Source organism: Dermacentor albipictus, chromosome 7 (genome assembly GCF_038994185.2).
Source record: "Dermacentor albipictus isolate Rhodes 1998 colony chromosome 7, USDA_Dalb.pri_finalv2, whole genome shotgun sequence".
In the NCBI taxonomy this organism is placed as follows: domain Eukaryota; kingdom Metazoa; phylum Arthropoda; class Arachnida; order Ixodida; family Ixodidae; genus Dermacentor; species Dermacentor albipictus.
The window spans coordinates 114502985-114516952 of NC_091827.1; the positions used below are offsets into that span (position 1 = coordinate 114502985).

Below are 13968 nucleotides of genomic sequence, written 5' to 3' on the forward strand. Positions count from 1 at the left end.
GCCAGAAAACATGTCCTTGAATTCTTGTGGCACCGCATGCTGCGTGTCATTCATTTCAGCTGCTGATACACAAGTTACGAGGCCAAATTCTTACATTGCTTGCAGACCTAGAAGAGCCGGTCATGTCGCCTTGACCACAAAGAAGGTGAAATCTTTCTCAATATGACCAGTTTTCATGCACAACTTAGCCGTACCAGCGTGGTTGATCGAGCTGCCATAGTAGCTGCGTATAGGGTGACATTACTCTACCGCAGAGTCGATGGTCGTCGTAGCTTCTGAAACAATGAATATGGTATCAGGTTGGCTTGGGACCTTGCATTTACTTTGAGCTGCCACTGTGCAGAAGAACCTTGTGTGTGAGCAGTTACGAGCCAATCCGTTGCTGGGGTAGCAGAGAAGGCTGCCACGTTCAAAATTTTGAATGTTGAAAACTGCTGTGATTCAGCGATGCCAGCACTGACAGATTCCTCCAAGTTTTTCCTCTCGGCTGATGGGCTGCACCCATTGTTGCTTGGTGCTGGCACATTCCGTGCAGTTGGCTTCCACACAAGAGTTTACATGCATTTTTTTCTCCTTTGGACAACACGTGGCTAAGTAGTTATTCTTTCCGCAGTTGAGCCACATTTGTGCGACTTTGTGCTGCTTGTCGCAGACGCACTTGGCCTTTCTGATAAGCTCCAGTCTTCCCACACACGGCATTGCTGCTTCACTATCTCAGCCACCTTGCACATCTGAATGGCTTGTTCTAGCTTAGGGTCAATCTCGCATAGCAACCTCGCCTTCAGTTTTTTCATCGGTGATTTCATTGATTATCTGATCTCTTAATATTGAATCTGTCATGGCTCCAAAGTCCCATGGCTGCACGTTGGTTTTGATGTCCCAAAGAAGGTGTTCAAACAACTCATCTTTATTCTGCTTTCTTGTTCTGAATACATACCTTTCGAACATATAATTTTTTATTGAAAGGCAGTGCTGTTAAAATTTTTTGGCAACATTTCTGTACTTCTGTCAGTCCTGTCCTTCAAACTTCGATATGTTGAACACTTCTAGTGCCTCTTCTCCAGCCATGCACAGAAGCAACGTAACTTTTTTCGCCATCTGGCTTACTCGGGAATCCTGTGACATGAAAGTACAAGTCCTGGCATTGCTTGAACGTTGACTAGTTTTTCGCAAAACTGCCGGTGAAGCATAGCTCTGCGGGTAACCTCAGGCCTTCCATCGTGCCGGGGGGGCGGGGCTCAGGCGTATGTCAACTGTGCCATGTACTATCGTGCTTTTGTGATGCACTCACCTGCATGCTCGTATGGACTGAGGCACAGGGTGTAACACCTATGATAATGCAGTTTATTCATGCGCCATGCATGGTCTTATGAACCATGCCACTGGCATGGTTGCCAGACGATACATTTGACGACATTTTAACGATGTTAGTCACGACTACCATACTAAATTGTACTTTAGCAGACATTAACAAGAAGACAATCACCTTCACTAGAAGCGTTTTTCTTGGACCTTTCAATAAAATAAGTGTCTTTTGTAATGCTGGTTTACGTGCAACATTTTTGTTCTGAGTAATACAAAAAAGGATTGGAAAGAACCCCTATTCAGCTGTAAAAACCTATGTGGGTTGGAGCACGATTCAGTGGTAGCACAAGCAAACAAAAATCTGACTTCTGCTAGGCAGACATCACTTTACTACTTCTGGGTTTCAATTTCACTAATGCAAGAATGAGGAGCTGGTTGGATAGCGCTGGACCTCTCAGTTTTAGCTCATGGTTACTGTTGCTGATAAGCGGCTGAGAACGACCTGAAAGTTAAAACATCTGCAGTTACATCTCTGCTTTAAATTGTTGCCCTTCTGCCAGTAGTACGGCAGCTAGTTGGGCGAGTCGGTACATCTGCTTTTTTAGTGGCTTGCCTATTAATGTTCAATATGGAACAATATGCAATTAATGCAATAATATTGCAATTAATATGCAATAATAAAGGAACAATATGCAAAATTTTATAATCTGGATTTCTTGTGCATACGCTTGCCCTAATCAAGGTGGCTGAGTTCCTGCTAGTAGCACTTTGAAGTGTAGAGCTGCAGTTTAAAAGTTTGAAACTGAGGACGGCACAAATTGTAGCATCAATCAGCCCTACCAATGCCTTATTTAAGATTCTAGTGTGAGGTCCGCCATCCTAGTTGGGTCAGATGACGTGCATGGAAAAGCAGACTTGCAGGCTTTGCATATCATCTGTTGTCACCATGGGAAGGGGAATGCAGTCGGTGAGGCTGAAGATTAGACGGAGAAATGGGATTAGAGAAACTGCACACGTAGATCGGTCTGCTGATTCTGGAGGAGAGTAGCTGTAGATTACAGGTCGGAGGGACGTTTATCTTACAATAAACCTTGTTAAGCTGATGATGATGATGGTTTTGTGTAATGCATTCATTATGTCTTTTCCTGTTGGTGCGGTCTTTAGAACATTGTGCTGGATTTTGCTAGGGAGGCACATGGGCGTTCCTCACTCAATTCTCGCTTGTCATTGTGTGTGCAGGAAGAAGATAGAGACGCTGGGCAAAATGACGGCCATGTCGCAGGAAGACATCGTCAGCAACACCAAGACGGTGATCCAGGGCTTGGAGGCATTGCGCAATGAACACAACACCATTCTGTCAGGGCTGCGCAGCTCGGTGCAGGCGGTGCAGCAGTCCCAGCAGCAGCAGGACAACAAGGCCAGCCTGGTGGCCGAGGAGAAGGCCCAGCTCGTCCAGAAGTCCCTCGAGGCACTCGAACTGGGCCTGGGCGAGGCGCAGGTCATGGTGGCACTCGCATCGCACCTCCAGGTGGGTGGCGGTTTGGTTGCACCGCACGGTCAGCGCAGTGGTTGTGTCGAGTTGGACAAACGAGACTCGGAGTTTGTGAATAGTCATTTCTGAGACTGAACCGAAAAATGTCCGTAGTGAGTGGAATATTGAATATCTCTCGAGTAATTTTTGAATAATGAACAAATGTTTCTGCAATTAATATAAAATGATGTTCACATCCTACTCCTAGTATTCATAATGTTTGCGAGCTTCTGTCATATTGTGTCTTGTGAACCATTGTTTATTAAGAGCGTAAATGTAGCATTAGGTACAAATAAGCGGTTCTCATGCGCATGACTCTGCAGACAGTGTGTACGATCTCTGTAGCCAGTAAAACTCAGCTTCCTAAACGACATAGGACGTTCCACTGCATAGGTTGCCTTTTTGCTTTATGTCTGTAATGAAATTTAGCGTATTTTCTCTCCAATTTCTTTTTATTACATATTCAAAAACTAGTAGAAAACATTCCGATTTACTAATAGTGACTATTTGATTTAAAAGCGAAACAAATAAGACACTATTTGATTCGTTATTCAAACTTTTCAAATACATATTCACACGCACCTAAAGAAACTCTTCATTGTACTTCCCTCTAGCTGGGGTGCTACTATTCTGGACACTATAAAATCTTGCCACGTTGTCAAATTGCACCACTTTCGCATTTTGAGCCAATTGGACAATACCGTGTAATTTGACTGTGTCTAGAATGCCCTCCCCACTCCCCCTCCCCCTGCCCTGGAATTCTAGGTTGAGTTCAAGCTTGGCCTCTGCAAGCACTGTAATTAGTGCACGCTCTACTTTTCTCTGTTGACATATGCAGCTTAGAGGTAGTAATCCCAGTGTTCGTTCTCTGTACTGCTACCCTTGCCAGCGACACAGCTACCTCAGCGTTGCAGAATTGCGATACATAGCGTTTGTTTCTGGTGCAGACTTGTCGAGTTGTAATTTGGGATTCAGCTTTACGGAGATGTACTGATCTCGCAATTTTTGTAAAAAGCCGAGACCCTAAACCAAAATCTGGCTTCCGACAACTGTTGGAGCTTAGTTTGTTTGGTAGACGTGTATTATCTGAAGAAATCATTTCGGCATTTTGCATGCATGTGAGTAGAAAAACTTGAGCTGGCCTTCAGCTAAGGCTTGTAAGGATAAGTGGGTGCCAACGGCGCTATGCCTCAGCACACTGTATACTGCAATTGGTGCACACCTTCCGACCAATCATGGTCCGGTACAAGTTCGAGGAAACACTGTACAACAACCACATGTACACTTGGAAAGCATTTATTACGATTGCAACTAACACTTCAAGCAGGCCAGCTAGCTACAGTTTACATCACTGCGGGATTCCTTGAAGGGAAGATGCTAGGTATGAGGCTTCTGACACCAGCTGGAGATATGGGCAGCCACGGCAACGGCTGCAGCAAAAACGTGGTTGATTAACAATGTGCAGGAAAACGGGAGTGGCAACAGAGCCTTCCGCACTTGCCACATGCTGGTGAACAAAGACACTTTGTGTAGTGCTGGGCGAATCTCACTTGATATGCTCTGTGGTGCCGATAGTGCTTGCAATTCCTGTGCGCCGCTGCAAAAGACAGCTTCCCCTCTCTCCCTAAACCTGCTGGCTCTTGCGACTGACGCGATGTTTGCGACTGATGTGATGTGTCTGGAAATGTTGTGGAGCACAGGGATTCCCACAGGCTTTCTCTTGTAGAGTCCTTGAAACATGTTTCTTTTGAAACTTGAGCAGCATGCTGGAATGTGTGCAGTGCCTCTCAAGGAATTCATTTCCTAACAAATTCTCATAAAAGATCTAAAGGAAAAGTGAGCTTGCTGTGAGTTTTTACAGCTATTCACCCCCTGAACATAAAAATCGTTATTTAACAGGCCATAGATCTCCGCAAGTCGCTTTAATTTAGAAAAAACAACCAACAGCGGCTGCAGGGTACACCGTGGAGTCGATAACAGGCTGGTTTACAAATACGGTTGTGGCATGATCCCAGGTGTCGCCAAGGTGCCTGATTCGAATGTGGTGCTGGATGAATTGTACAGTGCACAATTCAGAGCGCAGCACATTTTGTCGTTAAAGTAGGATTTCCCTTTTGTTGAGCTTGTTGCTGCGTGGGCACATTAATCGGGGAACCGTGAACATGTCTGTAGTATAGTTAGGCTACTGCAGTGCAGTTAAACATGGTGCAAGCTGCACTAGGCCAATTCTGTTTTGGCAACGCTGATTGCCGTTATATTATCTAGCCTCAAGTAAGCCCTGTGTGATCTGCTGTACAGAAGCGGGGCTGCAATTGTCTACACGGAAACGTAGGTGGTACTTCTGTGCATTTACACGTCAATTCACAGCATATGTTGGGCCCTGCGACAAGACTCCTCCAGTAGCTTTCAAGTGCATTAATAATTGTTCTTATTTTGAGAACAGCACAAAACAAATGGAATTTAGGGCTCAATGAATCATATTGATTTCGAAATAACAGGCCATTGTGGCATCATTGTATAAAGGAGCATGTCACTCGTGAAACTGCTGCGTCTGTATTTCTTGACCATTGCCACTTGTCGCAAGAGTCATGGCAAGACAGCTGGCAAGTAACTAGAATGTGACAAATTTTACTGCTGAATAACTACTATCAGTTTTGCCATATCTGCCAACATCACTGTCCTACAAATGGCACTGCTGCAATCGTTTGCACTCACTCGATAAAACACATACACAACGCCTATATTTTGTATTCATTCTTTCTGATAAGGTTTCATTAGTGCTTTGTACCACAGTTGAGCAGTATTGTCGTTACCGAGCAGCCTTCCGTGCTTTAAATGATCTGTTTTGCACCTCCTGGTGCTAATTATACTACACTAGCGGCACGGTGCTTAGGCATGTGCCGAGAGCCGGCGTCAAACGAGTGACTGTTTCCCGGAATAATGGCACTATTTCCTGCTGGGGAGTGAATCAGTGGCAGTGTGATTTATACCAGTGAAGCACCCACTGCGTGACCAACGGATGAATGCTTAGAATTCTCTAGACGAGCTCATCTCCTCAAGCTGCGTCCTTAACGATATACTTGTTTTTCATGCCTGATAACACCTTCTATAATAAAGTGCCGTCTGAAGTCTGCTTCTTATGGCAGGCGAGGGCTGCTGTCCAACTTCTCCCACTTGAACGAAACCAGTGTGTGCTGTGCCCATTGATGCATTGCCAAATGGCTCGCCTGTACCCACGCTTTGAAGCCAGAGGCACGCTGTCGCAGGGGAGATTGCTGTTAGTGTTGCGCTGTGCTATAGCACACTTTTGCTATGCCAGACACCTGCTGTGTCATTCTGTCAGGAGCAGTGGAAGCATGAAAGCACTGCCTGTTTGGCTGTCGGGATAATGGTAAACAGCAACTTTATGCTAGCATTGTATTACTGCGATCAAATGTGAATCAAAACTGCAATGTGAATCAAAACTGCAATGTGAATGGGGGCTTATCCTGGCCGACGCCACAGGCTCCATTTATGACCAGGTTAAATTTCAGTCATGTTCATTTCATAGACATAAAAATATAGCTTTGTAGGTTATAGCTGTTGAGGAAGCATTTTTAGCAAGCCAGTGTCCTTTTTAAGGTTTCGACTTTTCTTTTTCCCCACTGTGACAAATAAACTATTCATTTGAGTGTTACCAGGACTGACACTGTCGTGACTACAGGTAATTGCACCGTGTAACACTGTGCAAAATGCAATAATCATGAATTGATCTTGTTGGCTAGTTGGTACAGGTTTATCTTGGCAATAATTTCACTTTTGCGATGGTTATAACTAAATATTATATGCTAGTGAAGCATACTTAGAAGCTATCGAAACTTCTTTAAATTGCAAATTTAAGTCTTGGCATTGTCAGACCAGTTTTCTTTCCTGCTATCTAGCTGTCAAGCTATCCGATTAAAATGTAGGCCATTCCAGTTGGTGTATGCCACTGGGTATGCTCGGACTTCACGGCAGTAGTGCCAGAAGGCATGGCATGTCTTTGGGAAAGGGCGAGATAGGAGCTCGGCTGCAGTACTCACCTCATGCATCACTCACACACTATGGCTATTTGCACACTTCAATAGTCATCTAGATGGGCGCTGCCCAAATGCTTTTCGAATTTTGGTATCATAGAAGTCTTTTTTTTTTTTCACTTTTGGTGATGCGTGTGACAAGTCATATCTCATATGTAAAATTTTGCACACAGGCTGCTCTGTATCTATCCCTTGTGAAACTAGGGCTCCTTATGCATTTAAGAATTTTGTTGCAACTGGTTTTTCATGTTAAAGCAAACTTCAAAACTGAAGCTTTGCATCTAGTGTTTCACGCCACATGCCTTCTGTCGATGGCCACAGGCAGTGGAAGCGGAGAAGCAGAAGCTTCGCGCCCAGGTGCGCCGCCTGTGCCAAGAGAATGCGTGGCTACGTGACGAGCTGGCCAACACGCAGCAGAAACTGCAGGCCTCGGAGCAGGCGGTTGCCCAGCTCGAGGAAGACAACAAGCAGCTGCAGTTTGTCAACTCGCTCAAAAAGTACGACGACCTGTCGGCGTCCACCACGTCTGTGGCCTCCTCCTCGGCTGCCCAGGGTGACGAGTCGCAGAAGTCTCAGAGTGAGTTGTAGTTCATGTGGACAATGTGGCGCTTCATTGAAATGCTATGCTGCCGTCCAGCATAGGCAGAAGTTCATTAAAGAAACCACGAATAAAAAAATCATTTCTGGTGCATTAGCTAATTAGCCTGTTACAATACCACAAATCCTTCACACGTGTGTGCCAGTCTGAGCGACTAATACGTAAAGGACAGCGAAGCTGTGTAAGTGAGACCTCACAGTCTTTATTGGAAGTGTTAGGGGTCAGTTGGCTGACTGTTTTTAGTGATGATTCATTACCAAAGCTTCACCCCGATGCCTTGGTAATACGGTCGCTTCAGAGCTCCCACGCTGAGCATGTCGCTGGACCACGCCAACCTCTTTCACCTCTGCAGCCATACAAAGTCCTAGGTGACTTGAAACGTGGAGCCAGTTATAACATTACACGAGAAAAAAAAATTATGAGTAGGGTTCCGCATTTTCGGTTATAACAACAACAACTTAAAAAAAAAACAATAAATGTGTGCCAAATTTACAGTCGATGACCGATAATTCGAACTCTACGAGGAACATAAATGTCCGAACTATCGAGTGTCCAAAAAAAGCTGATGTTACCAAAAAGATCACTCTATTTACGTAGTAGTGCCCCTAAGCAAGAAGCAAGTGGTCGATGCATTGCTACACGCACTTCACCTTACATGCAACCAAGTGGGCCTGCATTTCTGCCAGTTTTGAGTCTCGCTCTACTCTGATACAAGGAATGCAAAGGCTCGAGTCAGATCTGCATCTGAAGGCTCCAATCTACACGGCACATCGTCGTCCCAGTCACAGTCGCTGTTTGACGGTGGGAGAACTTGCTCAATTATTTCGTCATTGTTCAGCTCAATGCACGACGAAACCATGCTGTCGACGTCTGCAAAGTCTTCATATGTAAAGGTGGCAGCAATAGGCACGCCGCACCCTATCAGGTCATCAGGGATTTCCGCATTTGAGGTCGTTCTTGTAACTGGCAGTTCAGCCTCTTCAGTTGCAGTAGAGTGTACTAGAACATGGAGCGTATCCGGAACGTTTGCACTTTCATTGCATTGAAACGAAAGGCAAATGAGTGCAATGCCATTTGGGGCACTGCGACTGGTAGCACACACGCGGCATGGTGCAGAGGTAGAATGTCTGCTTCCCGTGCATAAGGTCGGGGTTCGTATCCTTGAAAGCAGTAGTGATCTTCTCTCTTCTTTAATACTTTGTGCTTTGCGGTTTTAATTCTTTATAATGCTGTGTAATACTTGCTTCAATTGCTATGCATTGCATCAAAAGGTCAAGTAGAACTTGCAGGAATAATAACAAAATACAGGTTTTTTTGACAGAACTACAATTTTTGGAGTGCCACGGCACGGGCATTAACAAAACTATTCCAACCAAAGCATGGCCTCTGAGACTTGCTTGCACACAACACAAAATGCCGCCCATGCCGGCTTGACGGGCTCCGCTGGCTGCGCTGGCTGCGCTATCTGAAGCCACCGATGCAAAAGGGCCAGTAGCGGACGTTTGGTGACCGCGAAATGGCGCAGGTTGGAATACCACCAAAGAATCGATATTGTGCCTGCTTTCATTCTTGCTATTTATTGTAAACGCTGTCTCTTGGTATGCTCAAGTTTTGGTCTCTCTGCTTAGAATGCTTTGTACGTTTCATTCCTGCATCTGCGGCAGCGATTTCAACAGCAACTGCATATACGCAGCTTCACATAGCGCGCACATATTTGTGGACTGAATGCACCCCAAGAGAGGGCTCCCTTTGCTGATGATATGCACGAAGAAGCATGCACTCTGGTAAATATTTCGAAAAGTCCAAGCTCTATGTCTATAAAGAAGGTTGTTCAAAAAATCTTCGCTGTTAATTAATGAATTAGACATACCTCTCCGCGCACATCTCATTCACATGCACTTCTTTTATGCATGTATTTCCATGTCTACAGTTTTGTCCGTAGTCAAATGCATGGTGAATTTTTGTTATCTTCACAGTGATTGTTGCATTGATATTTCACCAGCACTGATGGGATGAGCACACATTTCTTTACTAATTAATGAGCACAAATATTACCTTTCCAAAGATTGAAAGTTACAGACAGAAAAAAGGAGCAGACTTGGCAATTGCCCCCATCATATAGTAATGGGAGGACCATACCAAAACAGCATTTGCCATTATCTGTGTCATTTTCATCCTTTTCAGTAAACAAAAATAAACCATTGTTCTCGATTTATAATATCCAAGAAAAAGTATATGACACTGGCGTGCGTCACCTCTGAAAAACCTGACACTGAAAGATTTAAGAGCACTTCGATTGTCTTATAATGCCATGACAGTTACCTGTTGCAATGTAGCAATGAATTAACACTATAACTTTCTCAAACTTGCATGTTGCACAGCCTTAGGGTGCGTTCATACCAGCAATTCACAGAGGTCGCACGACCGACCGTGACTAGCGACCTTAGGACTGACTCACAACTACTGATGTTCACTCTGGCAAGCGCAACTTGCCAGTCACCATGCCCAAATGTCCCGTGATTGATGCCGTTTACAACTACTCGTACTGTTATCGGCATCAGTATATGCAAGTGTCCTGATCCTGCCCATCTGATTCATTCAGTAGCTCTATGACCAAGGTGATCACTTGTGACTATTTGCAACTGCTAGCTTTGTGACCAGCTTGTTTCCATGACCTCTGCGAGTCAGCGGTGTGTACGAGCCCTTTGTGAAAGTTTTTTGTGTCATCCTCGTACACAGGTGAGAAACGCGAGGGTGACCCTCCCCTAGACCTGGGCTTCCCCGACGACGAGGAAAACAATCAGGACGCCCTGTCCCCACCCGGAGGTGGTGTCGGCATGGGCCCCATGGGGACCTCCGGAGGCGGGGGTTCGGCAGGTTACGAGATCCCGGCTCGGCTGAGGACGCTGCACAACCTGGTGATCCAGTATGCGTCGCAGGGGCGCTACGAAGTAGCCGTGCCCCTGTGCAAGCAAGCCCTCGAGGACCTGGAGAAGACCAGCGGCCATGACCACCCGGACGTGGCCACCATGCTCAACATCCTGGCACTTGTCTACAGGTACTGCCGAAAGGACTTTGTAACTGCTCACCTGATTCTCTTGACTGGACTCTGTTTCAAACTTGGCAGTCAAATGCTGCGGAAGCTGCATGAGTAGTGCAGTGATAGAATTTTCACTCGGCATGTTTTGCAATGTGGTCTGCAACACTTTCTACATAATCACTGCTTTATATATATTACAACTAAGGGATATCTTGTTGCTATGAAGTTCATGTTAAAGGAACCCTGAAACAATTTTGACGATTTTGCACAAATGTACTGAGTCGTTAGAATAGGTCCTTCTGATCATTAATTAACACATCTACCATATTTACACAATTGTAAGTCGACTCCCCCATATTGTGTGACAGGAAAAAAAAGAAAAAAGGAGAGCATACTTGAGGTCGCATTCGATAACAAAAATTTATTAGTAGCTGACATAGTCACTGGATACTTTGTTTAGCGCAAAACGACACACACAAGAAAGACGACAGGACTAGGCGCTTGTGTGTGTCGTTTTGCGCTAAACAAAGTATTCATGGATTCGCACCAACTAGCCCGCCAACGCATTGTGCTGATGGCCACTGGCTACTCATCTTCACTAGTACTGCCATCGTCATCGTTGCTATGGTCCCACAGCGCGTCGTCGTCCCGCGAACTTTCACGTTTGGCACATGCCTGCACCACGACATCTTGTGGAACAGCAGCCCACGCCGAATGCGCCCAACCACACGCAACTATCAGGGAGGCTCTTTTGGCAGGTCCGTTTGGTGTAATTTCGCTGTCTTCTGCTGCCAGCCACTCGTACTTACGGCGGACCAGGTCCTTAAAAGGCGAAGATCCGGGCTTGTTTCATGACCATGTTGCACTTCACTGGCAGGGACCGATAGCGCATTTCAGCGACGTACGCCGCAAGCTTAGCCTACAGCTTAGCCTACAGCTCCGGAAAGTGTTACAGCTCTGGAAAATTTGATGGTATTTGTTGCTGTAGAAAATTCGCATATAATTTTATTTTTATTGCAGTCGAATTCTACAGCAGTCTTGCAAAACTAACAGTGGATGAAATGAAATTGCGCCCCTGGCAAGAACTCCCTGGTGTAATGGAATTCAGTCTCGAAGACCATGCTTTTGTGTACTGCAAGCACCAAAAGCAATAGCAGGAGCCAGAAATACATCGTGGTTGTCGTGCATCATTTTGTTTTTACGTGTGTGTCTCGGTGCTCAGCCTGGGATAGTTTCTGCAACCATTAACCAGCTTGTGCTGCTTTTATCACCGAAGTGAACTGTGGGCACAATTCAACGGCGATGCCATCGCTGTGCCGTTGGGTGCCAGAATGTGTAGAAGATGTGTCCGGTGTTGTTTTGGAGCAGACGATGCAGTAGTGGCCCCACGCTTCCTGACGTCGTACATTGATGGTCGCTTTCGGTGGTAGGGGGGCCTAGAGGCAGCGATTTCATATTGAATTTTCAAGTTTAACGTGTGTGCTATGAGCCTAGCTCTTTTGTGTGCACAACCATATTAGCCCCTCTACCTTCAGTTCAAGAATAAACTGGGAATAGTTTAATGGTGGTATCACGACCTTTATAACGATGCAGATGCAGGTCTTTGACACAGATTCCTTCTGCTGCAGGGACCAGAACAAGTACAAGGAGGCGGCTGCGCTGCTGAATGATGCGCTGGCCATCCGGGAGAAGACGCTGGGCGAGAGCCATCCTGCCGTGGCGGCCACGCTCAACAACCTGGCCGTGCTGTACGGCAAGCGAGGAAAATACCGCGATGCTGAGCCCCTGTGCAAGCGCGCCCTCGACATCCGCGAGCGGGTTTTGGGCCGAGACCATCCCGATGTTGCCAAGCAACTCAACAACCTGGCCCTACTCTGCCAGAACCAGGGAAAGTACGAGGAGGTGCGTGCGTCGGGTCGTCTTTGATAAAGTGCGGTCGAACCCTGCTAGTACAAGGAACGCTGCTTCAATCAATAATTCTCGGCTCCGTAAGATAACTTATGGATTGACTTCTATGGACCAGCAGCGGTCCATAGCAGTCAACACATAAATAGTTTCACCACAACAAATGCTTTTTCTTGTGCCGTTCCGCTTAAACAAAATTTGATAAAGCAATTCCAGGCTTGAAAATTATATTTGCCATGCAGAGAGCACAATTTTGAACATTTTAGTGTATTTTGACATACAAGAATATGTCTACAAAGAGTAAATTGCGTTTTGTCACCACCAGAAACTGTCGCTGATGACCGAGCATGGGGGCCGCCATTGCTCGAAGGTGATGAGACTGGCCTTGCTTTGCCATTGGCTTGAAACTACGATAAAAACCTGTGTATAATACGAGGTTTTCTTCCTATTATTAGCGTCCCAAATTTTCACTTTGTACTATATGTGGATCCGAACAAAAATTTCAGTCAGAAATTTAGGCTAGAAGTTTTCGTTTCATTATTGCTGCGTGGCTATGACTTTACTTCGTTATTGCTGCGTGGCTATGGCTTGGCTTCCTTATTGCTTGCGTGGCTACGGCTTGGTTTTCTTATTGCTGCGTGACTACAGCACCGTTTCTTTATTGTTGAGTGCGCACCTTGGCAGCACACGTGCAAACCACGCTTTGCGAAGTGCGTCTTTTTTATTCCGCATTGAAGGACCAAGATGTCGGCACTACAAAAACAGTACTCGGCTGCTTTCAAAAGAACGGTTCTTTAGGCTTCACAGGACATCGGCAACAGTGTTGCCGGGAGGCAGTTTGGCGTGAATGAAGGAAGCATTCACGGATGGCATCGACAGAAGGAAGCCCTTTTCGCGTGCAACAGAACGCGAAGAAGCTTTCGCGGCCCAAAGAGTGGGACATGCCCGGAAATCGTAGTTGCCCTGAAGGAGTTCGTACGCCAACAGCGAGCCGCGCATCTAGCTGGGAGCGTGGAGCTTATGCAGGCGAAAGCTAAGGAGCTTGCAAGAGAAAAAGGGCTACTGAGCTCCGCCTTCAAAGCCAACAAGCACTGGATTTATCGCTACGTGTGCCGTGCTGGATTTTCCTTTCGCTGCCTAACTTCGATTTTGCAAAAGCTGTCCGAATCGTTCAAAGAACTGCTTGTGGCTTTCCAGCACGACATTATTTTGCTGCGCAAGTCCAAGAACTTCCAGCTAGGGCAAACCGGCAATGCTGAACAAACGCCCGTTTATCTGGACATGCCATCGCCCCTCACCGTGCACGAAAAGGGCTCTAAACAAGTTGATGTCCGGTCCACTGGCAACGAGAAAATGTGAGCTACCGTCATGTTGTCGTGCACGGTGGACAGACACAAGCTTCCGCCCTATGTCGTCTTCAAGCACAAGACAGTGCCTAAAGGTGAGGAGCTGCCAAAAAATGCGGTCGTAAGATGCCGTGAGAAAGGGTGGATCAACGAGAATCTTGTGCTCGACTGAATAAAGTCCGTCTGGT

The 13968-nt window shown here is 46.0% G+C and overlaps 1 protein-coding gene across 7 annotated transcripts in view; it reads left to right on the forward strand.

Moving 5' to 3' along the window:
- The window catches only part of Klc (kinesin light chain), a 184294-nt gene that overhangs the window by 96983 nt on the left and 73343 nt on the right, over positions 1-13968 (forward strand). For all 7 annotated transcript variants that reach the window (XM_070522619.1, XM_070522616.1, XM_065438964.2 and 4 more), the window contains exons 2-5: positions 2545-2833; positions 7213-7468; positions 10229-10547; positions 12158-12431. In XM_070522619.1, coding sequence (XP_070378720.1) covers positions 2570-2833; positions 7213-7468; positions 10229-10547; positions 12158-12431 — 1113 coding nt within the window. In that variant the 5' untranslated portion in view covers positions 2545-2569. The remainder of the gene's footprint in view (positions 1-2544; positions 2834-7212; positions 7469-10228; positions 10548-12157; positions 12432-13968) is intronic.